The sequence below is a fragment of the Clarias gariepinus genome, chromosome 16 (assembly GCF_024256425.1).
Source record: "Clarias gariepinus isolate MV-2021 ecotype Netherlands chromosome 16, CGAR_prim_01v2, whole genome shotgun sequence".
Taxonomy (NCBI): Eukaryota; Metazoa; Chordata; class Actinopteri; order Siluriformes; family Clariidae; genus Clarias; species Clarias gariepinus.
The window spans coordinates 12,308,528-12,335,447 of record NC_071115.1 but is presented as its reverse complement, the minus strand read 5'-3'; the positions used below and the strand labels follow the sequence as shown (position 1 = coordinate 12,335,447).

Genomic DNA, 26,920 nt, shown 5'->3' with positions numbered 1-26,920 from the left:
CTAAACTGTGTCATGTTTAGGGTAACCCTTTCTCAAGGAAGTCTGAGGAAAAAGCAGGGTACACACTCTATGGGTTGCCAGCCTATTACCAGACACAAGCAAACACTTGCACATTATAGGAAACTAACTCCAGTGTACAGTGCATGTCTTTGGCTTAACCTGGATTTGTAAGGTGGCAGTGCTGCATCTAGTCATGGCAATAAAGAAAGAGTTCTCATTTTTATGTTGTTCGTCTTTCGGCTGCTCCCGCCAGGGGGTCACAGCAGACCATTTGATCCGCACACAACTTTGGCTCAGGTTTTATGCCAGATCCCCTCCTTGATGCGCTCCCATTTTATCCAAGCTTGGGACTGGCACTGCAATCCAGTGGCTTGAGGGTTTGGGTGGAAATTAAACCCAGGCCTTTCACATGGAAGGCAAGAAACTCTGATCCACCAAAGCCAAAGAGTTGTCATTTTAATAATAATAATCTGTATAATTCTTAGGGCTGCATGGTGATGTAGTGGTAAACACTGTGGCCTTGCACCTCCAGGGTCCAGGGTTTGATTAACGCCCAGAGTATGCATGCATGGAGTCTATGTTCTCCCTGTGCTGGATGAGCTTTCTCCAGTTTTCTTGCACAGCCCAAAGACATGCATTATAAGCTAATTGGTGTTTCCATATTGCTCATAGTGTATGAGAGAAAGTGTGTGTGTGTGTGTGTATGTGTGTGTGTGTGTGTGTAAATCTAGGACTGTATTCACACATAAAAAATTTAGTTAATTCTAAAATTCAAAAAACACAGATTTATCTAGTACAAAATACCAGTGTAAAAAATTAGCAGGTGAGGGTGAGAGAGTGAACATATGAAGTCCAAGTTGGTATTTAGTGTTGCTTTATTATTGTATAATTATGTATATGATTTTTAGCTACTGAGGTTTGTATTAAAGCTATTCAAATCAAAGGACAATTCAAAGTGCCTAAGGACTAAAAGAATTCAATAATAATTTTGAGGTATAAATCAGGGGGAAAATACAAATTTTAAAAACCTAACTTTGAAAACTACTGACCTTATTTAGCCAGGTTCAGAAAACGATAATGATCTGGCTTTCATTTAACACATGTAAAGGAAAGAAACAGACTACATTATTTAACATCTTTAGACTACACATGTTGGGCAGAGTTATGTTGTCAACCTATAAAAAAGGACAGTTTATGAGCTGATGGCTTAAATCATGTATACAGAAACAGAGAAATTAAAATATATTGCAAGACCTGTGATTCCACTATGAAATGCCACACGGTCAAATAGTCTTTTTGTAAACATAGAACCAACTAGTCAAATAATCCTTATGATATCCTAATGGCTTCTTATGTTTAGGAAAAAAAAATTGAAACCTTACAGTTTAGACCCTCTTCATATGAATTTCATTGAAGTTACACACAGACACAAGACTCCAAAACATGTTTCAGTATATTTATATCACCATTGTCATGTACTATTATTATTATTATTATTATTAAATTCAATGTAGTACCTGAAACTAATTACACAGAGTGGACAACACAGTCCACCTCAACACACGGTCCCAGCACAGAGAGAGAGAGAGAGAAAGAGAGAGAGAAGGCACAAACAGAAGTTCAGAAGTCAAGGAAAGGGCAATATATAGATATATAAAAACAAAAACGCTGATTACAAAAAAAAAAAACCTAGGATCTGATGAAGTCATATGGGTGCTATGGGTAAAGGAGAAAAGAGGAAAGAGCTAGGAGACAAATCCAAAATTGTGTGGCACAGAATAAATGACAATGCCTAAACGACACGGAAAGGCACAGGGAGTCAAGTGCCATTAGGAAAAATAATCCTTTAAAATATGAGGAAGGTGTAGCAAGGAAAAGGAGAAACTAGTCTCTAGGCTGAGGGGGATCACAAACTATACAAAAAAAAATGGCACAAAAATGTGAAACTCAGTCTGGAGAACAATATTATGCATACATAGAGTAAAAGACATACAACAATGCATTTTTAAAACAACAAAAATAAAATTAATACTATTATTTAGACAATTATTACTATTAATTATCATGGTCTTCCTCATTGTCATATTCAGTAAGAAACAAATTCTTATGTAAATGAACAACATTCTTTTCCTCTAATCCACTGAAACAAACTGTGTGCAGATGTATATGTGTGTGTACTCTTGTGAAAAGGCTTGTTTAGAATAAAAAGAGAGATGGATGCCATAAAAAACAGATTGCTTAGATGAATCTGATACAGGTACTGGATATAGACAAACAATAAGAAATATGATGATAGAACGAGAGAGATTGTCTCCTGATGAAAGAGACAGGTTCAGGATTTTCAAACCAAATCACTTTTCACGTGTGCTTTGACGTCGACCAGCAGTCATTAAATCAATTTCACCATGCATCATCATTTCACCTCCCAGTCAACTTTGATAATAACCTAATTAATTTAGCAAAAACAAGATCCAATGAAGTGCCTCGAACACAGCGATCAGAGTGAGTTACTGGTTAGAATATCAGCATGTTGCAGATGTGTTACGATTTGGTTGCAAAATAATCTCCCGACCCTGTGCACCCTTCAGCAAAGCAGTGATCGAGACATCAGGGCTCATAAACCTCCAGCAGCACACTGGAAGACTGCTGATCTGGGATCAGCCAGTTTAAATTGACGATTTCCAAGGATTCCAAGGTCCAAGGTTCCAAGATCAGCAGTCGTACCGATACAGCCTGAGGGCACTGAGGTAATGATGTACATGGAGATGTTTTATATCTGGTCTGGCTCATGGATGAGTTTAAGTTATTTTGGCAAGCAGCAGTCCTGTGAGAAATCTAGCACTAAAATAATTTGCAACAATCCAGGCTCATCGGTGGCTGCTTATTTAATGATAAAACAACAAACAAAAAAAAACAAAAAATACAACAAAGCGAACGTACCGGAAAAAAACGTGTGACAGTAGAGTACTGCTGGGTAAGAATTTAGAAAGATCTGTGTGTAAAATGATAGCACCACTTGGTGGTTTAGTACCATCCAGTGTGATTGCACGAAGCTGATGAATCGTACCATCCTATGCAACTGAACAACGAAAGACACCTTTAATACTGAAATATACTGTACAATGAAAAATAAAATGTAGTGTAACATTAACAAAAGTTTCCTCAGCCAATCTCCACTTAGTGTACTGGTATTTAGTGTTTCTATGTTGTATTTTCAGTTAACAGTGGGTGTGCGTGTATGCGTGTATGTATGCATGTGTGTGTGTGCGTGCATCTTCCTCCATATCTCTCTCACTGTTTAAAAGCTTTTTTAATTTTTTTTTATAGCGTTAGGAATGCTCCCCCAACCCCTTAAGTTCTTCCTATAAAGTTAAAAATACTGATTGTGACTGGCTTTCCTACTCCGCTCCTCAGAAGAAGGAGTACTGGTTGTCAATGGCTCGGGCCCGGCCTCCCTCTCTCTCCTCAGCCTCTGCTCCTTCCAGCTGTCTTAGAGGTGCGTCCCTTTCACGCTCCTCACATTCCTCTGGCCCGCTGGCTGCTGCTCCTCCCCCTACAGCCTCCATGTCAGTTACACGCTCCTGTGGTGGTGTGGGTGGTGGAGGGCGCCCCGGTGGGAGGGGGGGAGGCGGGGGCTGAGGGGGGCTACGGGGTCTGCTGGTCAAGTCTGAAACAAGGACAGAGAGGCGAAGAGAGACAGAGAGGGATAGAAAAGAAGTAGGCAAAACGGGAAAGAAAGTTGAAAGGAATCGAAAGAATTGAAAATTGGGTATATGCAAGTGGTAAGTTGCACAGAGTGAGAAAAAAAGAGAGAGAAAAAAGAGGAAGGGTGGAAAGGGGGGAAAGGGAAAGTAAGAGAAAGAGAGAGGATGGGAAAAAAAAGAAGTGGCAAAGTACGTAAGAGATCCAGGAAAGAACACATTCATGTGTCGCAGTAATGGAATCAGTCAACACACAGTACACAGACTTCCTACACCCTGTCTCCACAGTGTGTATGCAAATAGAGATAAGTGCATCCTACATTATAAAACTATCAAACCATATCTCATTCTACACAAGAAAAGAGTAGGAATTAAGGTGATTGTGGAGAAAGAGCTTGTTGTCTGTCAAATGTGTGATGTAAGATCAATTACTAAATGGAAAGCTGAACTGTTGTTGTAATAATCACAAACTATAGTGAGCAATGTTCCATGTGACGACAAATGGACTACGATGGAGCTAATGCAACTGCAATCCAGCCGTGGATGGAAAGTTAGGCAGACACAATGTGCATCTGAGGTGAACGGATGACAACCTGCTGCTCCACTCCCTCCCATCTCAATCTCCTTCACCTTACATATGCTACAGGTTTTCAGGTGTCATGTTTAGTCTTCTCTAAGCTGAATACTATTTTACTTGAGTAGTTGACTAAATTATTATCTCTATTGGCCACATATTTATTTAAAGACCGTCAAACTTCCAATAGCCTGAGATAATTAATTAAGCTATGAGTCTACCCCTTAAAGAAAAATCTCTCTCATGTCATACTTTTTTTTTCTTCTACATTCTCTCTGTCTTGCTCTCTGTCTATTAAATCTGGTCTCACTTACACACAGTCAGAGATGGGGGTTGATGGAGAGTCAGGGTGGCGCGTGGTGATGACATCACAGACTGTGGGCCGGCTGCCTGCCCTGTCCCGGCCTGCGAAGATGACCCAACGACAAACAACAACAAAGACAGCCAATCAGAGCTTTGGTACGCACTAGCAGGAGGGAGGCATTAGCCATAGGGGTGGAACAGGGGTCGGGGCAAAAGGTAGATGTGCACGTACAAAGAAAGATGGATGACAAACGAATATGTATAACAGGAAAGATAGATGAGACTGTAGAGGTGAAAAACATATTTGTAAAAAAACATTGATAGAAATCATAGAATCATGGAAGGGTTCTTTTGTGACACTATTTTGACCACCAGACCTACAGGGAATTAAAGGCACTAATCAATGTTAATTGCACTCTTGTTTATCTGGTTGGCACTAAAAGTTAATGTTATTTTCTTATCTGAAATGTTAGTAAATTTTTTGCTGTGCTTAATTCTTTGACTATTTATTTTACCATCCATTTATCACTCGTGCTCTGTAACTGCTTTTATATGAATAAGCTCTCGGTGTTCTGGGATCAGGTGGGAATACAACCCAAGTATGAGACACCACCTATCATAGAGGACACCATGCACACTACAAGAGGCAATATAATGTATACAATATTTTAAGACAGTGGAGAGAACTGCAATATCCATAATATAAATTATTATCATCATTATCATTATTGTTTTTGTTTGCCATGCATTTTGTTCTTATATATACATATTGGGTATTATTTCTTTTAGTTTTTATGTTATACAGCACTTTTGCTGTTTTTAAATGTGCTTTAAATAATCTTGACCTGATCTGTAAAAAAAAAAAAAAAAAACAGCTAAAGTCAGCTAAACAGTTGGGCTCTTGTATAATTATGGTGGAAGTTTAATGAGGTATGGCCAGTAGGTGGCACAAATTAGGTAGGCGGTACAGAAAGAGAAAATGATAGTGAGAAAAATTGGGAAAGACACTAAGAGAAAACAATGTAGCAAAAAGGTTAAAAAGTTATAGGAGTGCATTACTAGATAGATGGTTAGAGGATGAAAGTGTTAATGAGATTCAGACTGGTGAGGGGGGCTGCGGGAAGGGGAAAAGTCAACACATCAGGCCATGCACACCGAGCGAATACAAATACGTAAATCAGAAAACTTTCAGAAGCGAAGTCATGCACAGCCAGCAAACTGTAAAGTTCACTCATACATGCCATGCTAGCAATGGGAGGCGACTGGATTTGTGGATAAAACCCCAATTTAGCCCTAATTCAATGTCACAAAGCTCATGCAGCAGTGCATTCCATGATAATTAAGACTTATGCACATAATGAAAAATGCATTCTGGAATTTTTGGATACACTGAATGCTTTTCAAAAATCTGTAAAAAAAAAAGAAATAATAATAATAAAAATAAAAAAGACACACAAATGCTACTCCTGTCTGCCATCACACTTCTCCAGCTTTGAGCTTTGGCCCTCGGTATCTATACCTGGTTGCCGAGCAGCAGTGGCACCCACAAAGCTGATGAGGGTGACGTCTGAGGCACCCCCAGACTCCAAGGGGATAGGATGCACCCGGAAGTGCTCCAGCATGTCAAAGATAGACTGGAACCAGAGATGCTGCACACGACACTGGCCATCTTCGTTTAGAGAAAGGCGCAGGTGCTGTACAGAGGAGGAAAAAGGATATTAACATCACAATAAAATGAGGAAAGATAAACCAATATCTGAGCCAAGAGTTAGAAAAATAGGAAAAAAAAAAAGACAATAAGAAAGTTAGGTCTTCTTCTAAGGGAGCTTCTTGATCAGACTATTAACACAGAACGGCTAAAGTGAACTCACCTTCGCTTTGCCCTGGAAGTTGAAGGTGAGGACATACTCCCCACGCCGCGTCTCACTCTGGCGCACAAGGAAGACGCCATGACTTGCCATGCCGCCTGCCAGCACCAGCTGGGCTGCCTTTAGCCGTGACAATGTCCCATGGAACCACTGGCATTCACTTAATGGGTGCTCCACTGGCTCTGCTGCTGAGCCCTCCGAGAACAAGAAGGACCCTGGGAAAAAGCAAAAGATAACTGAGAACCTCTGTGATACAAAAACATTTTAATAAAATAAATAAAACAGTACAGCATAGACTGCATTGATTTAAGGTCACACACTTCACAGTGGATTCCGGTTTGACTAACTGGTTGTTAGCTATTGTGATGTCTTTAAGGAATACCTGTGGCATCAGGTGTCTCCGGGAATGGCATGCCAAGACTAGCTCCGCCTCCGCCAAGCAGTCGACCATCGGGCTCATCTAGAGGAGCGCGGGGTGGCAACTCAGGAGGAAGAGGCTCCAGCAGTGGAGAACCACCCACCCCACCATAACACACTGGAAGAAACAAACACACATGATATTTAATAGTCTCTATATAATACACAGCAGTCCTGGAACACCAGTGTCCAGCGCAATTTGTAATTCACCTTAACACGGTGCGTTGAACCTAGTAATTAACAGATTAATTGAATCGTCTGTGTTTGAGCAGTGAGTTATAAACTTACAGTGAATTGACAAAACTTCAGATAAAGTATTTGTCCTCTTATTTAAACTCAAACACACACAATTCTGAAGTCATGCACATGCCATTAAAATATATTTAATAAGAGTTATAAATTACTACCACTGAAATTTACAAAACAAAATTATAAGCAAAGCTAGTCCCAACCATTACTAGGATTTCACCTCCCTTCTTCACACTAAGTAATTACTGACAAAACACTGACCTTGAGACAGACGGTCGCTAAATTCTGGCGTGCTACTGAGGTCCGTCTGTGGGCCACCACACACTCCCTCGATATCCTCTTGCTCACTAAAAACAACAACCAAAAATTTGTTTATACAAGCCCACTAACCATCAGATAATATCAGCTTTATTAAAGTACTTGTATACTGTATAAGCATACTATAATATCTTATACTGAATTAAAACTTACTCAGCTCATTACAATGCTAAATTTAGGTTTTTTAACATTCATATGTGCTCAAAAGTAATCTAAGGAGGTAAAAAGCTTTCCTCCAGATTTGGACCAGGACAGAGAACATATGAAGGAAAATAACATAAAGTTTACTTATGTTACTTATTAAAAAAAACAAAAATACAATAAATATTAAATAATAATAATTTTATAATATTAAATATTTAACAGTCAGTAAACTGAAGTCAGCTGTTCTGATATAATAAATATGATGATGTGATTTATGCCAAAATTAGATTTTTTTTCTTTGTTACAAACACACTTAACTCTCTATTCTTAACTTGCTATTCTTTGAAGCATTATATCAGCAATATCAACAACGCAAACAAACGTATGTTACCTCAGACAGATGCTGTTTCTAATGTCACTCAGCCAAGCTCTCATCTGAACAGCATCCCTGGTCTCGATGACATACTGAACCTGTCCTTCCAACTGAGAAAACGGCACACACAAAGTCAGTGGGACAAACGAACAAGAGATGGACAAGTTATAAACTATATTATCTATACATAAATTAAAACTGTAAAGATGGTGCATCTGTACATTAAAAACATTTAAAAAATAATAATAAATTGGGGGGGGGTGTCAGATGCGTAATATAAAAAGTATATAAAATAATATAGATAATATATTTATGATAATATAAAACATTTGTCTGTCTGTTTGTGCAGGCATCATGTAAAAACTGGTGAACAAATTTCAATAGGTTTTTTAGAGGTGTGTTTGCCTGAGCTTGAGGTAACATATAGGCTTATTTTCAATGCAAACGGCCCCCTGTGAAGAGAACGCATGCTAATTCGAAATTTAAATGTAAAACACCCTTGTATTATTTAAAAAAAAAGAAAATAAATAAATGAATTAATAAAAAAAATCAACCTTGAAAAACAATCATTAGTTCAAAATTCAACAAACAACACTGTAAATTTTTAATATGCGATAATTAGTGTGCAATTACATTCCACGCAAATTAAGTCGCAGGCACATCTAGTATTAATTCAAACAAAAGTAAAGAGCGGGTAAAGAAACTTTCCATTAAAAGCTTCATAGATGAACATCTGTAGAAAGACACCCTCATGTGAGAGTGAAACTGAGGGACAGGTAAAGACAAACCTGCAGAAGAAAAGTGTTTTCTTTGTCTGGCACTTCAAGAGCTGTGGTGCTTCTGATGTCTAAAATGAAGCAGCATGGGATAGTCACTCTGGGCTTAGAGGCCTAAAAAAGAGAAACAAGAAAATAAGATTTTTTCTGATTTCCATATCCTGTGGTAATTCACGGCACTACCAAACAAATGTGATTTTAACAGAGAGTCATAGTACTACTTTAAATACAACACAATGCATAAAAGTGACCCATATCATTTTATCCTTACAGACAATTTGTAGGAATTCTTTAAATTTTCCATTTACCTTGGGAGGGATATAAAACTCCAGGAAGTACTCTTCTCCTCTCTCGCCTCCTTCCTTGTCTCGCTCCTTCAAAACAAGTCGACACTTGTGCCAGCGAGTGCTTCGTCCAGCTATTGCCCCAGCTGTGGCTGGAGGTGGAATTCCACCTGCTGGTTCCACACTGGAGCCAGAGAGGGCATTGTTATTGTCTATGCCATGGTGGAGCAACCCGAAAGAGACACCCGGAAAGCCATGAGAGCCAGTAAATTCATCCGCAGAAGAGCAGACATTCACTCCTCCCTCTCGTACAAGTCTGCTTGTCTTCCTAGATGGTAGGGCAGAGGGCAACAAGGCTGATGTGGGTCCTACTGGTGCTTGTAGGGTTGGTGGAGGAGAGCGGGACAGGCGCAGCTTCTCCAGTCTGTGTGTCCACTTTTCCTTCTCGCCTTCTCCATTACTTCTTCTTCGATCACGAGCTTCAGAGAGGGAAAGAGAGGTGGCACTGCTGGAGGATGAAGGTGGCAGGGAGGAGGAAGATGAGTGAGGGAGTGAGAGGGGGAGAGAAAGTGAAACGGGGAGTGAACCTGGGGCACCTTGAGCACTTCTCTTGGCATCCTGCAGGCCCATAGTGTAGCTGTAGCTGGAGGGAAGTGGTGTGGCATTAGTTGATCCACAACCTTGAGGCGAGTCACTTGAGGAGCTCCGCCAGTGCAGGATACCCCTTACGCTGCCGCGCACACTACGGCCTACATTGCGGAGGGAGAAGCGTTTCTTTAGCTTGTTTTTGGAGTGACCACCTGTACCTGGGATATTGCCCTTTGACCCGGAGTTCAGCGGTTCCCCAGAAGCTGGGCTCAGTGGTGTCAGGCTGCCGTCAGGTCTATCTGCGAGGGTACTACCCTCTGCCTCACAGTCCTTCCCTACTAGCTCATCCGACTCTGCCTCCTCTCCTGTCACTAGCCCCACCCAGCTGTCATCCTCTTCTTCTAGGTCTCCATTACCAGGCAAGTGGCCAGGATACTTTTTAACCGTCAATGCCCTATCTTCCCTTCGACCATTGTTTCCACCCATTGAAGATGAACAAGACGAAGAAGAAGAAGGTGGCAGAATTTGCGCATGAGCATATGAGTCCTGGAAAACAGTGGGATTCTGAAATCTTTCTGAACCTCGAGCGTCCAATCCTTGCCGAGCTGAAAGTGGCTTGGGCGGAGCCCTGACATGTGTGGGCAGGCAAGCTGCAGCAGCATCAGGTGGCAAAAGTGGTGGAGACGTAGGTTCTTCCTCCAATGATGTGCCATCAGACTGAGTGACCCAAATCCCTGTACCCTCCCTCACTGCACCGCTTACCTCAAGTTCGCTCTCAAAATGCCGAACAAATCGGTCAGTGAAGCGCCGGCAGAAAGCAGCAGCAGAATCAGAAGAATAATGTGGATTCTCCTGCAGAAAAGCCCTGACATGACGGGCAAAATCGCCAGCTGCTACCCGGGCATGAAGCTCACAGAACTCGGTCCAGCTAAGGCAGGGAGAAGGTGAGGGAGTTGGTGTGTCAGACAGAGAAGACAGTGGCTGGCCAGAAGTCGGAGGGGGTAAGGGTGGGGGACGCACAGAAAGGGGCAACAATGAGGGAGATGGAGGAGAAGGCGAGGGAGACGGGGATGGAGGAAGAGGAGACGAGTTTGCTGCAGCCCGTGGGCTGGGCGGAGTTAATAAGGAGCCGTTCATAATTGACTTAATGAGCAATTAATTTCTTGTAATTTGCAGACTAATTACTAAAGCCTTCTGATCTAGGATTGTCACAAACTGATGGGGTCAGGAAAAGGCACGCTCTGTTCATGGGGTAAAGATTTACTTAGGACTAGGAAAAGTAATAGACCAAAAAAGGAGGGATGACAGTTCCCCCCCATTTAAGAAGCAACTAGGTTCTTTCAGAAAGAGTTGTGCACTCCGCATATAGTAGTGAGTGCAATCTGAAATACATAAATATAAATCTGCATAATGACTGACTGCAGAATACAGGATTATGAAGGAGTTAGTGTTGTGTAAGAATCAGATAAGATCTTTTATTTTTTTCTTCAGGGATCTCCAAGAAACCAGATGAGTTGATCTGTGGCCTGCAATAAAAAAAAACATCATCAACTAAAAAATGGTTTAATTGTGTAAATGCACACCTCTTTACAGGGGTCAGTTTTTCTAGTCATCCTTAAGAGTGACAAATGTCCTGCAATATTTATTAGATTTTGTTAAATTACAGTCAGGTTTATTGTTATGTGTGTTCTGTATACAGACTATATAAAACACAGAAATTCTTGTGTGACAATAACAAGCTCCTAGAACCAAATTAAAGTGTGTATGAGACAACAAGATACAGAGACAAAATAAAAGAAATTAACTGTCACACATATATAAGGAAAGGTCATGCACAATTTGATACTGCATTTAATATTGCTACAACTAATGTATTCTACAATGTGTGGACAGCTGGCCACAAAACTCATTTATGTTGTAGTTCCAGTTTATTCCAAAGTTGTTCAGAGAGGTTTGTGGTCAATGTGATATGGGTGAAGGTTAGCATGAATGAGAGGTGGTCCTTGTTAATGCTCTTTTGGCTGTATGTACATGAATTGTTCTGTATATACTGCATCATACAGACATTCATATATGTACATATGTATAGTGTTGAGCATGTAATCTTCTAGACATGTCTTATTCATTGCACAATGTTTGCACAGTTATATGTCTTTTTTTTACCATATACTTTACACCTACAAATATATCATATAGACCTATAATTATTTAGGGATAACATAAATATCCAGGTAGACTGCTGGATGACAAACTGGACTGATCAGCAAACACAAAACATCTTTACAAAAAAGTCAGAGTATGATGTTCTTCCTGAGGAAACAAGGCTCTTTTAGCATCTGCAAAAAGCTCCTACCAATGTTCTACTAATCAGCGGTGGCCAGTCATCTCTTCTATGCTGTAGTGTGTTGGGGAAGGAACCTCAAAAGCAGAGACACCACACAACTGAACACGGTAGTTAGGAGAAATGGGTTTGGGGTTGGTGTTAAGTTTGACTCGCTGGAGCTGTTGCTGGGAAGAATGACCTTAAACAAAATAGCGTCCACTGTGTCAAACACCAGTCACGTTTGTAGGGAACTTTTGCCAAGAAGAAGAAGAAGATGTTCAGTAGCAGATGTCTATCACAGAGCTACTCTACTGACAGACTTAGGAAGTCCCTTGTTCTCAGAGCCATAAACTGTTTCTACACCTGTTTACAGTGATAGGGATTCTTGGTTGTGATGATCCCTCAACCACTACTCATCCTCAGTTATACATGTAGCTCTCCTTCACAACAAACTCACTGTGCACGCTTCACAATAATATTTATCTACTTATCATTTACCCTACACAGCATTGACTCTCATTACCCAAGTCTTGCATGACTGACTTTTTGCCCTAGAATGTGCACTATTCTATTCATGGAATATTTATCGTTGTTGCTCATATTTGCACATATTCATCTTATTCTTTACACACACACACACACATATATATATATCATACATTAGGTTCAGTATTTTTTCTTTTTCTTCCTTTTTTACATGATTGGTGGTTTGCAATTGTAACTACTGTATATGTTTGTTGTGTTAATATCCTTGCTACTGGATGTCTGGAATTTCCTTCAGGGTCAATATATCTATCCATCTATATTACCTACTGCATATTCTGTACAGAAGACACTCTCGTCCCTGTATGTATGGACCAATAACCACATTTGCACTTCTGGTTGGATGCAAACTGCATTTGATTGTGCATGTACTTTTTACAATGACAAGAAAGTTGTATCTACTCTAAGCTAATCTACACCACCCATCAACAAACTCCAATGATTAATCATGATTTAATCTTCTGGAATTTGAGTCAACTGGAGTTCTTTCTTTTTAGGGACGTGACTTTTTAGGGGCTTTTTGGTTTGATGGTCTATTAACCACTACTACCTAACCTTCTAACTAAGAAGAAAGAAATCAAGTTGAAATGACTCAACTTCAAGATAACCAGACCTGCATGACTGAGAATCGTCACATGGTTTAAGTATTCTGTGATTTATTCTGTACACTTTCATTGCAGTAGTAGTGGTTTAAAGATTATGAGGGTGATAACAAAACTAACAACTAGAAATCTGGAACTTAGTAATAATGGCTTATCGAGTGTTAGCTGTCTAGCTTTGGGTGATGTAACTTGATTGCTACAACGCATGTAATTACTCACAAGCTGGTTGTTGTGAAAGGTGCACAGCTCCGAGTTATGACTGACACTCACACGTTACTTACTATTTCTTTCTTGTTCTTTATCAATTAGAAGAGAACAAGTTTTATGAAACAGTGATAGCATTCATTTCACGCAACTAGTTGCTACCAAAACAAGATGATATTAAAAACCAAACCCAGGGGCAGACTCACCATTTTCGGGTCAGGGTGTAACTGGAGACCGGCGCTTTGCTTGTGTGAGCTAGACATGGTGGAAGACAACAGTTAACCTCACACACTCACAGGCCTCGCTACCATAACAATAAACAGCTGTCATATACGAAGCTCTAGCTAACGTTACAATAACAAAAACACACAAGAGAACTGAAAGCATTATAGCTTCCAGGCTAGCTAAATAACAAGCTAAGGCTGAACAAGCTAGCCTGGAACTTTATGGCACTTTGCTAGCTAGAAAACTAGTTAGCTAGCTAGCCATATTTACTTTATTTATAGTCATAGAATATATCCTACCTTGTTGTTCGGGAGAGTAAAAAACTTAAACCGGACCCGGATTTTTATTTTAAACAGAAGGCTCTCTGGAGTAGCTTTAGCTAGCTAGCTAGCTAACTAACCTACGTAAATGATTGTTGCAGATGTAGCTAGCTAGCTAACTAGCTCGGCGGCTACATAGCTAGCTAGTTGTTTAGACAAGAAGCCAGTGTTATTGCGTCCAGTATTAGTCCTCATTCCACATTGAGTAGCCACCGCGTTTAACGTTGTGCATCAATAAATAGTCGGCGTTCTAATCATAAATTATATATCAGCTATAACACGTGTATATTGCTCTCTTGGTGTGTTATAAGCATATGATTATTTCTCTCTGCCTCCTGTCCCACTCAGTCTCTCGCGATACACTGGGAAAGAGTGTGAGGGGCTCAGGGAAAGTCAAGGGGGATTAGGATGGAGAATAATGCACTGACCGTGAAGCTCTTCGCAGGGCACAGACAAGATTTTTGAAATATTCCGTTCTGGTGTGAAAAAAATATATTTTCACTCATTTTACTGATACTACATGTGTGGTGGGATATTTCAGCAGAATTCGCAAACACAACAAACAGAAAATGTACATCAGTGTCTTTTTGTCTAATTTTGACCCTCTGACAATAACTGCCCTTATGTAATTCACATTTTACGAATTTTATCTATTGTACCTCCAAATTGTACATGTTTACTAATTAGTTTGCATTTCATTAATGTTCTTTTTTATTTCTTCCTAATTTGTAATACCTTTTATAAATATTGATGTGATACGTAGCTGCAGTATATGACTATATAATCCATCCATCTAGGAACCCATGTAGTCCAACTAGGGACCGTGGAGGCCAATGGTGACCATTGTATTTATTCCCATTCCCGTAATAGGACCTCTGGTCAACATTCACACACTAGGGGCAATTTGGGTACGCCAATTAGCCTAATCTGCATGTCTTTGGACTGCGGGAGGAAACCCACCAAGCACAGGGAGAACATGCAAAGTCTATATATATATATATATATATATATATATATTCCTCCCACAGAAAATTATATATTATGTATATTATATATAAATACTGTTTATGTTTATATAGAATATTGAGTGTATTATATATACACATAAACAGTATTTATATAGAATATATAATTTTTTGTGATTGTCTGTGTATATTTGTATATATCTTATGGCAATTTTTTCTTTTTATTCTATCCACATCTGATCTGCACACAAGCTTGGTGCAAGTTTTACTCTGAAAGCCTCCTAAACTCTACGCTTGGGACCTGTACCCATCCAGTGGCTGGGATTTGGGCATTGGGTCGGAATTGAATCGGGCAGATAAGAAACCTACCGCTGAGCCACCAATGGACAATCACAAAAAATAGCAAAATAACAAAAAAATTTGTGAAATAACAAACAACACAGAATTAGGTAATTATATTATGGAATAGATCTTGCAAGAACAGTATTTTTAAGTACATTTGCAAAAGCCATCAAGTACCACAATGAAACTGGCTCTCGTGAAGACCTTCTGACAAGACCAGAACTTCTGAAGTTTATTTCATCATCTGAACATTAACTGTTCAAAGGAGATTATTGCATATTTTGGATGGCTTCAAAGCTACTTTATAAAAATCAGGAGCAACCATTGAGTTAGAAAGTGATCCCAAACTGTACTGTATATATACACAGTATATATAAACAATTTTTAATAATTTTCTCTTCTTTTATTAGTTTGTTAGTAAATTTAGGTTTCACTAATTACATTTATCAGCATATATTTTTTAGAATTTATAATTTATATATGCAAATATATAGTTTTTGTTAGTTATGTAATCAACCTTTTGGTAGGCATTTTATGTGTTTTTTTGTTATAGTTCTGGTTTTTAATTTAGCTGAAGAATTAGTATAAAACTACAGTATGTACAATTCTTGTCTAAAACCACAGCTCTTTATTAAGGTCTAATGATACATTAGAGATAATGTATGTCACATAAAAATTATTTTATATTAATGTCCTATTTGCAAGCATGATAATGAAATTATTCAATTTAAGAAAGAACTTTAGTAATCCCAGAGGGAAATTGCTTATTATTGGTTACAGTTGCTTACAGTTGTTATATAAAGGAAAAGTAATAAATAACTATAAAAAAATAATAAATATAAAAAGTCCTTAAAAAGTAAGTATGAAAAATAACCAAATATAACCACCAAATTTAGAGTATGCAGTCTTTGCAACAAATATTGAAACTGATATTGAATGGTAGACACAGTGAATTGCATATAGTTTTTAAGTACCACAAAATGCTGTATCTTCACTTACCTTCAAAATGTACCCTCGAAAACCTTTTTATTAAATCCAGTGTTGCAAGTGTCAGATACACAAAACATAAGAGTATAGACTTTTTGACCCTGAGAAATCCCCCAACCACTGATACACTTCCTGTACAGGTAAAGCACATGCAGCTATATCTGTTTCTCTGTACCCATGGAAATTTCACACAGTAACGTCGTTGTCATTTGTTGTTTATCTTATTTACATCAGAGAAGTAAGGAATTTGGGCAGCTATGTGCTAAAGACAATGAACAAACAATCATTAGACTTTTGTCTCTGTTAAACATGGCTTACCACATTTTTACTTACAGTATACTTGGGACATACTATGTTTCACATTTACAGTCTGGTTTATAAGTATTTGGACACAATTTTTGTATATTTGCCTCTGTATACCACAACAGTAGATTTTAAATGACACAATCAAAATGTGATGGATGTATAGAAAATCTGGCAATGAATGTTATATACAGTGGGGGAAATAAGTATTTGATCCCCTACAGATTTTCTCAGTTTGCCCACTTACAAAGAAAGGAAGGGTCTATAATTTCTATCATAGGTTTATGGTAAAGGATTGAAACGGAATATCGACCAAAAATCCAGAAAAAGCACTTGATACAAATTTCATGAAATAAGTTGTATTTCAATAAGGGAAATAAGTATTATTATAAATAATATTATATATTATATATTATATATAATATTATAAATAAAACTCCTTGCTGGAAAGCACAGTGGGAAGACGTTTCTTGCAGCTGTTTACCAGATTTGCACACATCTTGGGATGCATTTTGATCCACTATTCTTTACAGATTTTCTCTAAATGTTTAAGGTTTCTCGCCTGTTGCTTGGCAACTCGAAGTTACAGCTCTCTCTGTGAATTTTCTATTGGATTAAGGTCTGAAGACTGGCTAAACTACTCCATGACCTTAATGTTCTTATTCATGAGCCACTCTTTAGTCGCATTGGCAGTATGTTTGGGGTCATTTTCTTGCTGGAAGACCCATCCACAACCCATCTTCAGGAGGTTCTCATCCAAAATTTTACAACACATGGCCTCATCCATTGGCCCCTCAGTGCAGCAAAGTCAATCTGTACTTTTAGCAGAGAAACAGCCCCAAAGCATAATGTTTCCATCTCCGTGCTTGACTGTAGGGACTGTGGTGTTCTTAGTGTCACAGTCTTCCATCTTCCATCAGCATTTTTCTTCCTCCAAAAACAAGTTGAGTTGATGACAAAGAGCTCAATTTGGTCTCATCTGACCACAGCAGTTTATCCCAGTCTTTTTCTGTTCATTGGCAAACTAAAATCTTGTTCCTGACTTGCTTTGACAGCTCTTTGGTCTTGCCGATGGTGGTGAGGTTTGATTGGAAGATAGAGATTTTGTGGACAGGTGGCTTTTATGCACATACCACATTGCTGTTAGGAGCACCTTCTTAAACATAACCACATAACCAGTCTGTGAGAGGCAGAATTATTGTTGTTTGGTAGGGGATCAAATACTTATTTCCCTCATTGAAATGCAACTTAATTCATAACATTTGTATCATGTGCTTTTTCTGGATTTTTGGTTGATATTCTGTCTCAATCCTTTACCATAAACCTATGATAAAAATTATAGACCCTTCATTTCTTTGTAAGTGAGCAAACTTAGAAAATCTGTAGGCGATCAAATACTTATTTTCCCCACTGTATTTATTAGATATAGAAGAAATATACTGCTTTTTTTTTACCCACTTACTACAGTTTACACTACTGAGACATATTTGCCAGGGACGATCACAGTTGTTCTCTCATCAAAGTGGCAATGAATGGCCATTGTTTGAGTTGCACTGTTCGGAAATGTCAGGAAACAGTCCATCAGTCCAACACAAAGCATTGAGTCTTCCATGACCTTAGAGTTGGAGGTGAAAAGGACCAGGAACACAAAAGTGACATTGTGGGTTGTTAATAAAAAATTGTGTCCTGATGTTGCCTCCACCTTTTTTTATATCTGCACATACACATGCATGCTTGTATGGTATTGCCCCTGCATGATACCACTTCCACACTTTAGGGATTATTCAGTCTCTTTCCACCTCCCTCAATGGTTCTCTGGTTTTCTTCTCAGCACTAACTGGGATCCTATCCAGGGTATATTCCCACTAGAATAAATAGTTTACTGAAAATGAATAAATAAAAGTTCATGTTTGGATTTCATTCCAAAGTGTCCACTTCAATACTAGCACAACATCTCCACAAGCCAGTCATTTAGGGAAAATAAGGGGAAATTGAATTACCTGTCAAGTCTCTTCAAGAAATGAGAGAATAAAAGAAATGTTTGAATAATTATGAAATTATGTGTTAGCTTCCATTTGTTATTCCAGGTATGGCAACTCCTCAGCTCCAGTCCTAATGAAAAAGCACAGAAATGCTCATGACCACTGTGCAGAGTTTATTTTGGAGAAACGAGATGGATGAAAGGCAAAACGTAGCACAACTGCACTGGGCAATGAGTGTTTCTATAATATGTGATAGTCTCTAGGTATGGATTTCACCATCCAGCTACCAAAACTAAGTATACAATCCCTTGAAGACTGATAATAAACGGCTTGTGTGTGGACAGTGTTTTGCAAAAGATTATTTACTGTCTGACCAAAAAAGTCACAGTTTTAGAAGAGTCATATAAAAAAATAAAAAATAAAAAATAAAAAACGGAATTGAAGGACAATTCAGCACATGATTAAAACCTGGAAGGATAGTGCTCAAGTGTCCACTTTTCAGAAGAATTGTGGTCTAAAACCACGAATGACTGTAATCAGAGATCAGCTAAACACTTGAAGTTACATCATAAAAAAAAACAACATTCGAAATTACAGCTATGTAAAATGGTGAAAGTAAGCACACAGTGTGACAAGAACTCACATAATTGGGAGTAAACAGTTGTGTGGCCATGAAAACACTTGGTAATGAGGCTATTCAGAACAAAAATCCTTTAATTTACAGTACTAGGGTGGATAAAGACTATGCTTTGATGCAATGGAAAAAGGTCATGTGATATGTGGAGTCAAGGTAAGAAGGGGAGCGCATGAAGCATGCACAGTGTCTATTTTAAAAACCTCATGACACAGTGCTATGATCTGGGGTTGCTTCAGTTGGTCAGGTCTAGGCTCAACAATTTAATGTGGCAATTAAATGAAGTCAGCTGCCTACCTCAATGTACTGCATGTACTAAATGACCAGGGCCCAGTTTTTCAAAAAATTTAATCTGCATCAAATTGGTCCGGATTTGGAAATCCCATGTTTTGCTATTCAGGATTAACTAATTTATCTTACTTTTATGAAAGTTTTTCAAAGACACATTGGGTTGGATCACTGTGATCCAAATATTAAATTGCAGGATTACCAAATCCTGTTTACCATTCCTTAAATGGAACCAACAATGTACCCTACTGGCTTAGCAAAAAACAACAGGCAAAATACCAGTGGCCACAAATAGCCAAATAGTTCAATTGTAAGAAACAAACACTGCAAAAAAAAAAAAAAAAAAGAAAAGAAAAAAATCGACATCTGATAGCTTTGATATTGTTTTGTTGTTGTTGCTTACCATATCTCAATATCATTATATGTGACATTCTTCGTATAAGGTCGTGGCCAAAAGTTTTGAGAATGACACAAATATTAGTTTTCACAAAGTTTTCTGCTAAACTGCTTTTAGATCTTTGTTTCAGTTGTTTCTGTGATGTACTGAAGTATAATTACAAGCACTTCATACGTTTTAAAGGCTTTTATCGACAATTACATGACATCTATGCAAAGAGTCAGTATTTGAAATGTTGGCCCTTCTTTTTCAGGACCTCTGCAAGAAATTGTCAGAATTTAGTGGGTTTTTGTTTGTCCACCGCCTCTTGAGGATTGACCACAAGTTCTCAATGGGATTAAGATCTGGGAGTTTCCAGGCCATGGACCCAAAATTTCAGCGTTTTGGTCCCCAAGCGACTTAGTTATCACTTTTGCCTTATGGCATGGTGCTCCATTGTGCTAAAAAATGCATTGTTTTTTTTTTTTACCAAACTGTTGTTGGATTGTTGGAGGAAGTTGCTGTTGGAGGGTGCAATCTTAGTAGCCACAATATCCTTGCCTGTGAAGCCATTTTTATGCAACGCAAGGATGGCTGCACACGTTTCTTTGCAGGTCACCATGGTTAACAATGGAAGAACAATGATTTCAAGCATCACCCTCCTTTTAACATGTCAAGTCTGCCATTCTAACCCAATCAGCCTGACATAATGATCTCCAGCCTTGTGCTCGTCACCATTCTCACCTGAGTTAACAAGACGATTACTGAAATGATCTCAGCAGGTCCTTTAATGACAGCAATGAAATGCAGTGGAAAGGTTTTTTTGGGATGAAGTTAATTTTCATGGCAAAGAAGGACTATGCAATTCATCTGATCACTCTTCATAACATTCTGGAGTATATGCAAATTGCTGTTATAAAAACTTAAGCAGCAACTTTTTCAAATTCCAATATTTATGTAATTCTTAAAACTTTTGGCCACGGCCAAATTTTTTAATCAAAGCTAATGGAAACATTCAAATATAGGATGCACTGGACCAAAAATTTTAAACCAAGAACTAGATTAAAAAATATTTTACAATTTTTTTGTTGCTTTGAAATCACATATAATCACATATGTACATTATCCCTCTCAGCATTCAGGTAAATCAATAGGACATACAGGGATACTGGGCATAAGGCAAAAAAATGTTACAATCTGACTAAGAACACCACACACACACACACACACACACACAGTCATTTACATCTAGGGGTAATATATCTTAGCCAAACCATCATCCTTTTAGAATCCTTGATCATCTTGGGATGCAATGCCACATTCTGCATTAATAGAAATAAAAAACTGAAAAGGACACATTAATTACTGTGTAACTTATAAAATAAGTAATCTAACATTTAGAATTTTCTAAAGAAATGCGCATCAGTTCTTCAGTAATTTAATTTTTCTCAGCATTCACTTTAGTGCTACACAAAATTTAAGCATGACTATCCTGACCATAAAAAAATTTAATTAATTAATTAATAAATCCCCTGTTCATTAATTATAAGAATCAGTGTTCAGTCAGTGATGCTTAATTATAAAACTATATTTTATTTAGGTCATAAAAAACAAAATGACATAATAAAAGTTAATTAAATGAATAACAGTACAAAAATAAATATTCACATTCACATGTCCTGTGTAAACCTGTTCATTGTTCTTGCACGCGAAGAGGAAAATTGCTGGCCATATATTCTGTAAGGACCCGCCTTACAGTTTTACCAGCATTACTTGATTGTCTGTACGACTGCGTCATAGGCTGAGGCATGGCTCTCTCCAAAGCAGCAGCCTCTTTCATCCAGGCTTGACCAAGAGACTCCTCTTGTCTCTCACAGAAGTTATGCAGTGCACAGCAAGTAATTGCCACATATGGTGAAAAGGTGTAGTGGAAGTCACTTCTCTTTAGAAGAACCCGCCATCTTGCTTTCAACCTCCCGAAGGCAATTTCTATTGCTGCTCTTGCATCATCAAGGTGTATGTTAAAGGAATTTTGCTGAGGGGTTAGAGTAGGACTTGGGGTGTATGCCATCATGAGCCATTCCAGGAGCGGGTAGGCTGAGTCACCAAGAACAATGAAATTGATGAGTGTTCCCTCTATGTCGCGGGTGTGCTGAAAAGTAGAACGTAAGCAGGACAGATTGACACATTCATGCAGTTTTTCCTTAAAGCATACAGGAATTTAATTTCTTTTTTGCATGACAAGTCATGATCCTAAATATGATTATCAAACTACTAGTTTATAACTAGTTTATAACAGCCTAGTACAGTTACAGATCTGAACCAAGACTACCTGTAGCAGTACTAAGGTAGGTAATAATCCTAATTTCATAAAATCACTAACAAAACATAGTTCACAGTCCAATACAGTGGAAAACAGCTATGAGACAAAATGGCATTCAGAATTCCCCTTGCGATTTAAAGGCGCAGAGTCAACACTGTTACATTTGGTGGGTGTGAGCCATTTTCTTAGGTGCTGTTATGGTTTTTGGCCACATGACGGCAGTGTGGATAAAGGGGACAGATTTAGATTTTGGCATGCCTTAAATTGTATATTCGTGTCAAAGGCATACAGTATAACACTCACTTTGTCGAACTTAAGAACAAATCTGACTTTGGAACAGGACTCCCAGAACAGAACTCGTTCATAAGTCGGGAACTACCTGTATTGCTCAAGTGCTTGTGTCTATACTTAATAAGAAATCACATCTTATAAAAGAAAGATATCACGCTTTCAATTTTATGTTCATTTATGTAGACATGAAACAGCATAGCAAAATAGTTTTTATGATGAAAAGCAGCCCAAAACAAAGTCACTGGTGCTAATACTTTATACCCAGTGAAACAACAGGAATGCATGCACTTTGCCAGATATCCAATGTTGTAGCCAAACGGTGCATAATGATCCTTTTGGGATTCATCTTAACTTGAAGGTTTATTATTGTTAAGCATTTTTATTTGTTAAGCATTTCACTGCATATCGTACTGCGTATGACTGTGTATGTGACAAGTGAAATTTGAATAATGGTTTATTGGGTTTATACAAAATCATGGATAGTATCTGCAACAAGTAAACAATAAACCATTTCAAATTAAACTTTACAGTATGATAAAATTTATATTGCCTGGAAAAAATCCACTGAGAAAAGGAAAGGGATAAAAATAAATCTTTCTACTACGAACACTGTCATTTAACCATTAGTGCCCTGTACTATTACAATCCCTGCCCATATACCCCTGTGTGGTACCTGGTCTAACTTGGCAAACTTGAAACAATGACACCATATCCGATTAGAAACTAGTTACCTCACATTTCAGTGTTGAGGAGAATTACACACTGACAGTCATGTCTTATAAACTGTACCTTAGGAAGAAGGTGAGCCAGGTTGAACAGCTGGGATTGTTTGAATACAGTGGCATCATGAGCACCTCCAGGAGCTTTGCAGCTCACACTCCAGAAGCTGTTGATCAACAAAAATGCAGTACAATATCACTGAAATATTATTACTGAAAATAAACATACCAAGTTGTACTTTTCCTTAATGTTGGTGGTGTAACATGTACCTTTATACCTTTAATTTATTTATGGTATTAAACTGAAAGTTAAGGTGTGCAGCCCATTGATGGTTTACTAAAAGATAATTTACAGTACACCACATGCTCTTTCACAGGATACAGTGTACACAAGATGTACCTGTAACAGTATCGCTCTAAGCACTAGTACATTTTGGTACTTATTTGGTATAAATACAAAGTATACCTTGAAAAAAGCCTGAATCTCAACCCTTACTGAAGCAGAGCGGGATCATCTTGAAAGAGAACAGAACAAAGGCAGCCAATGTCCAAAGCAGAGCTATGAAATATCCCTCAACAAGCTTAAAGAAGTATTCCTAAAGACTATTTAAAGAAACTGCAAGAACACTCGCTTAATATAGTTCAGTCTGTGTTAAAGAATAACAGTGGACATAACAAATATTGACTTTTAGGTTCATTAGAATTGGATAAACTCTCTTTATATTGCAATAAATCACTGTACCGACTGAAGGTTAGCTGACAACTACTTTTGCACAGTATTATACATGTATGTATGTACTGTACACTAAGTATATATATATATATATATATATATATATATATATATATATATATATATATATATTACAGTATATGAATATGCACCAGCCACTTTAATAGGAGGCCTGGCTATATAATTATAGGATTATAGAGAAACTGCAACATTTTACCTAGGGTAAAGGTGAGTGTATAAACTGATCAGTTATAACGTTATGACCACCTGCCTTATACCAAGGCCCCATGGGCACTTGGGTACCAAGGCACCGGTGTCCCTTATGGAATCAAAACAGTAATACTCTGTGTGTGTTTTAACACCTTCTATTAAAATCAGCATTGATCTTTTTAACAGTCTGAGCTACAGTAGCTCTCTATTGGATCAGTCTACATAAGCCACCCTTTACTTCCCTTGTGCATCAGTGAGCTTCAGCTGCCTCCCACACTGTCACCCGTTTTCCTTCCGTGAACTATTTGGCTATGTCCTGATCACTGCAGACCAGAAACATCCCCCAAGAGCTGCAGTTATGGAGTTGCTCTGACCCAAGTTTCTAGCCATTACAATTTGCCCTTCTCACAGTTACAATGATGGAAGATACATTAGGCAGCAAGTGAACCTTTTTTTCCTGAAGTTGATGTGTTAAAGGCAGAAAAAATGGGCAAGCATAAGGATGAGGGACTTTGACTCAAAGAGCCAGATTGTGGTGGCTAGAAGACTGGGAAAGAGCAAGTCCAAAACTGCAGCTCTTGTGGGATGTTCCTGGTCTGCAGTGGTTAGGACATACCAGAAGTGATCAAATGAAGGAAAACCGGTGAACTGGCGACAGGGTCGTCAGCGACTAAGGTGTACTGATGCACATGGGGAGCGAAGGCTGGCCTGTGTATTAACCGATCCAGTAGAATCACTAGTGTAGATCAGATTGATGAAAAGGTTAATGATGGCTGTGATAAAAAGATGTCAGAACATGCAATGCATCACTGTTATAGTGGCTCGATAATAGGTGGTCATAATGGCTGTGTAAGTGTTCATGAGCAGAACTGGGATAATAACTTGGCATTTCATGATGCAATTCGTATCTCTTTATGATATATAGGCTTACCAATACCGGTCATCGACGACCCCTTGCAGCACATAAGACGTCCAACCTTTACAGTTGAGAAAATGAATGTAGCTGTCACTCGGCGCCAGGACCGGGATGTGAGTGACATCGACACACCCGATAACCTGAGGGATATAGAACTTGCTCTGAAATCGCTCGGCGATGGCGCAGGCTTCCTGCAGGCTCGGCACTTTAATGAAATGCCGTATCGACTGGTTCACCATGCCTTTACAGAACATGTAAACAAATTTCATCACCGTCGTCTTATGCACCCCGAAGCGGTACGCGATAGAGCCGTACTCCCCGCAGCCGCTCAGCTTGTACAGCGCGATCGCCACGCGCATCTCCAAAGGGATCGCGGGACGCACGGTCACCTCACCCGGGCTCATGACATCCTTCATCAGGTCACAAAGTTTAACGAACGACCTGCGAGTCATCCTGAAATGCTCTCTCCATTCCGCGTCGGAGAATTCCTGCAGCACCACTCTCTCCCACCAGTCCCGACTCCGCACGCGCATCCAGCACGAGCGGCTTTTGGTCGGAACCGGAGGAAGACGAACAGTGGGCGCGAGAGCGGCCGCGCGCTCCAGTAGCGCTCGCCTTCGCCTCTGTAATAAAATCGAGACAGCTTGCAGGAGGGAAGCATTATATGACAACTGCAGTAATAAAAAGTGCAAAATTAGCAGCGGCCAAAATACATACTCCATGTTTCTTTAAAAAAACCAAAAAAAAAAACCAAAAAACAGCGGTTGATAGATTATTTTACGTCACGTCTATCGTCCACGGTGGGTTTGCTTCCGGGTTGGAACAGTCTACGTCACAATTTTTTAAAAAAATAAATAAATCCAATTACTGAGAATATAAACGACATCCTATACACCACGTACACGCGCAAGAAGTAGACATCAATACGTTTTCTAAGAAAACGTATGCACCAAAAGTTCTTGCCATCGTGTTTGTTTCCTTCTTTTCTGATTAAAGTATTCCTATCTTTAAGCATGCCTCTATCCATCCACCTATCTAGGAACTTCTGTAGTCTAACTAGGGACCATGAAGGCCAGTGGTGATTCCCACTGTATTTATTCTCATTCCAATTTATTTCAACCTTAAAACACTTTGGACAATGTGGGAATGCCTCTTAACCTAATCTGCATGTGTTGGACTGTGGGAGGAAACTGGAGTACTCAAAGGAAACCCACCAAGAACTCCATGCATACAGAGACCAAGGTGGAAAAGTGTAATCTAAACCAGTGATTAGATGTAGTGGGTTTTGGAAAAGTAAGGCTTACAAGTATTTCTCTTTTGTTTATACATTATTTTCAGTGTCCACATGATGCTATACACATATCTCATACAGTATATGCTTTTCACTGGGTAGCCTATGTACTGTATGTGCACAACAGCACAAATACCTATCTAACAAACCATCCAAATTTATCACTAAAAATAAACCACCAAGTGCTTACCACTGACAATATATTAGGGAGCTAAGATTGAACTGAAACATCCCAGATGTGAGCAAAGTCCAGACTTTCAGCTTTAATTCAAGTGGTTTGACAAAAGTATGGTATTAACTATTCAAGAATTACAGCCATTTTTAACCCCCCTTCCCCCATTGCGGGGGCTTATATATAATGGAACAAACTAACAATTACAAACATAAGAATTGCCTTTGATGCTTGGATGAAATTTCTTTGTATTCAATGAATGCCTGAAGTGGAGAAAGTTTATATTACAAAACCTTGCAATCACACATTCTGTAAAGACTGCAGATAGTCTTCCTTATTTAGTTAGTTTTTGTTAATTTATGTTGTAATTTATGTTAGGACTATCTGTCTTGTCTCTGCTAGCCAGCTAACTAGGCTTCTTAGTTAGCTAGTTTAGTTTCTCTGTTAATTTATGTTGTAAATTTATGTTGCATGTAGCACCTTGGTCCTGGAGGAACGTTGTTTCGTTTCACTGTGTACTAACTGTATATGGTTGAAGTGATAATAAAGCCTACTTAAACTTGGCAACACATAGTG

At 38.7% G+C, this 26,920-nt stretch overlaps 2 protein-coding genes across 2 annotated transcripts; both read right to left on the bottom strand.

The window, feature by feature from the left end:
• Positions 1-3,494: 3,494 nt before the first annotated feature.
• On the bottom strand, positions 3,495-14,185 carry sh2b1 (SH2B adaptor protein 1). The gene is made up of 11 exons (XM_053514742.1): positions 13,792-14,185; positions 13,474-13,522; positions 9,032-11,121; positions 8,736-8,837; positions 7,966-8,057; positions 7,374-7,459; positions 6,829-6,981; positions 6,450-6,661; positions 6,098-6,272; positions 4,590-4,680; positions 3,495-3,667 (listed from the first exon to the last, which is right to left on the bottom strand). Exons 3-11 carry the CDS (start codon positions 10,730-10,732, stop codon positions 3,646-3,648), a joined length of 2,634 nt encoding a protein of 877 aa, XP_053370717.1. The 5' UTR covers positions 10,733-11,121; positions 13,474-13,522; positions 13,792-14,185; the 3' UTR covers positions 3,495-3,645.
• A 7,136-nt stretch (positions 14,186-21,321) lies between these two features.
• Positions 21,322-25,579, bottom strand: LOC128544843 (uncharacterized). The gene is made up of 3 exons (XM_053515132.1): positions 24,897-25,579; positions 23,093-23,189; positions 21,322-21,841 (listed from the first exon to the last, which is right to left on the bottom strand). Exons 1-3 carry the CDS (start codon positions 25,412-25,414, stop codon positions 21,383-21,385), a joined length of 1,074 nt encoding a protein of 357 aa, XP_053371107.1. The 5' UTR covers positions 25,415-25,579; the 3' UTR covers positions 21,322-21,382.
• Between the last annotated feature and the right edge of the window lie 1,341 nt (positions 25,580-26,920).

Excerpts from the sequence above, each read along its gene's own strand:
- sh2b1 (XM_053514742.1), bottom strand. The coding sequence starts at position 10,732 with ATGAACGGCTCCTTATTAACTCCGCCCAGCCCACGGGCTGCAGCAAAC. Across the intron at positions 8,838-9,031 it reads AGTTTTATATCCCTCCCAAG|GCCTCTAAGCCCAGAGTGAC; the intron begins GTAAATGGAAAA and ends TCTCTTTTTTAG. Across the intron at positions 6,982-7,373 it reads TAGCGACCGTCTGTCTCAAG|TGTGTTATGGTGGGGTGGGT; the intron begins GTCAGTGTTTTG and ends TGTTTCTTCCAG.
- LOC128544843 (XM_053515132.1), bottom strand. The coding sequence starts at position 25,414 with ATGCGCGTGCGGAGTCGGGACTGGTGGGAGAGAGTGGTGCTGCAGGAA. Across the intron at positions 23,190-24,896 it reads GTCGTCGATGACCGGTATTG|CTTCTGGAGTGTGAGCTGCA; the intron begins GTAAGCCTATAT and ends GTTGATCAACAG. Across the intron at positions 21,842-23,092 it reads TGGCTCACCTTCTTCCTAAG|CACACCCGCGACATAGAGGG; the intron begins GTACAGTTTATA and ends TCTACTTTTCAG.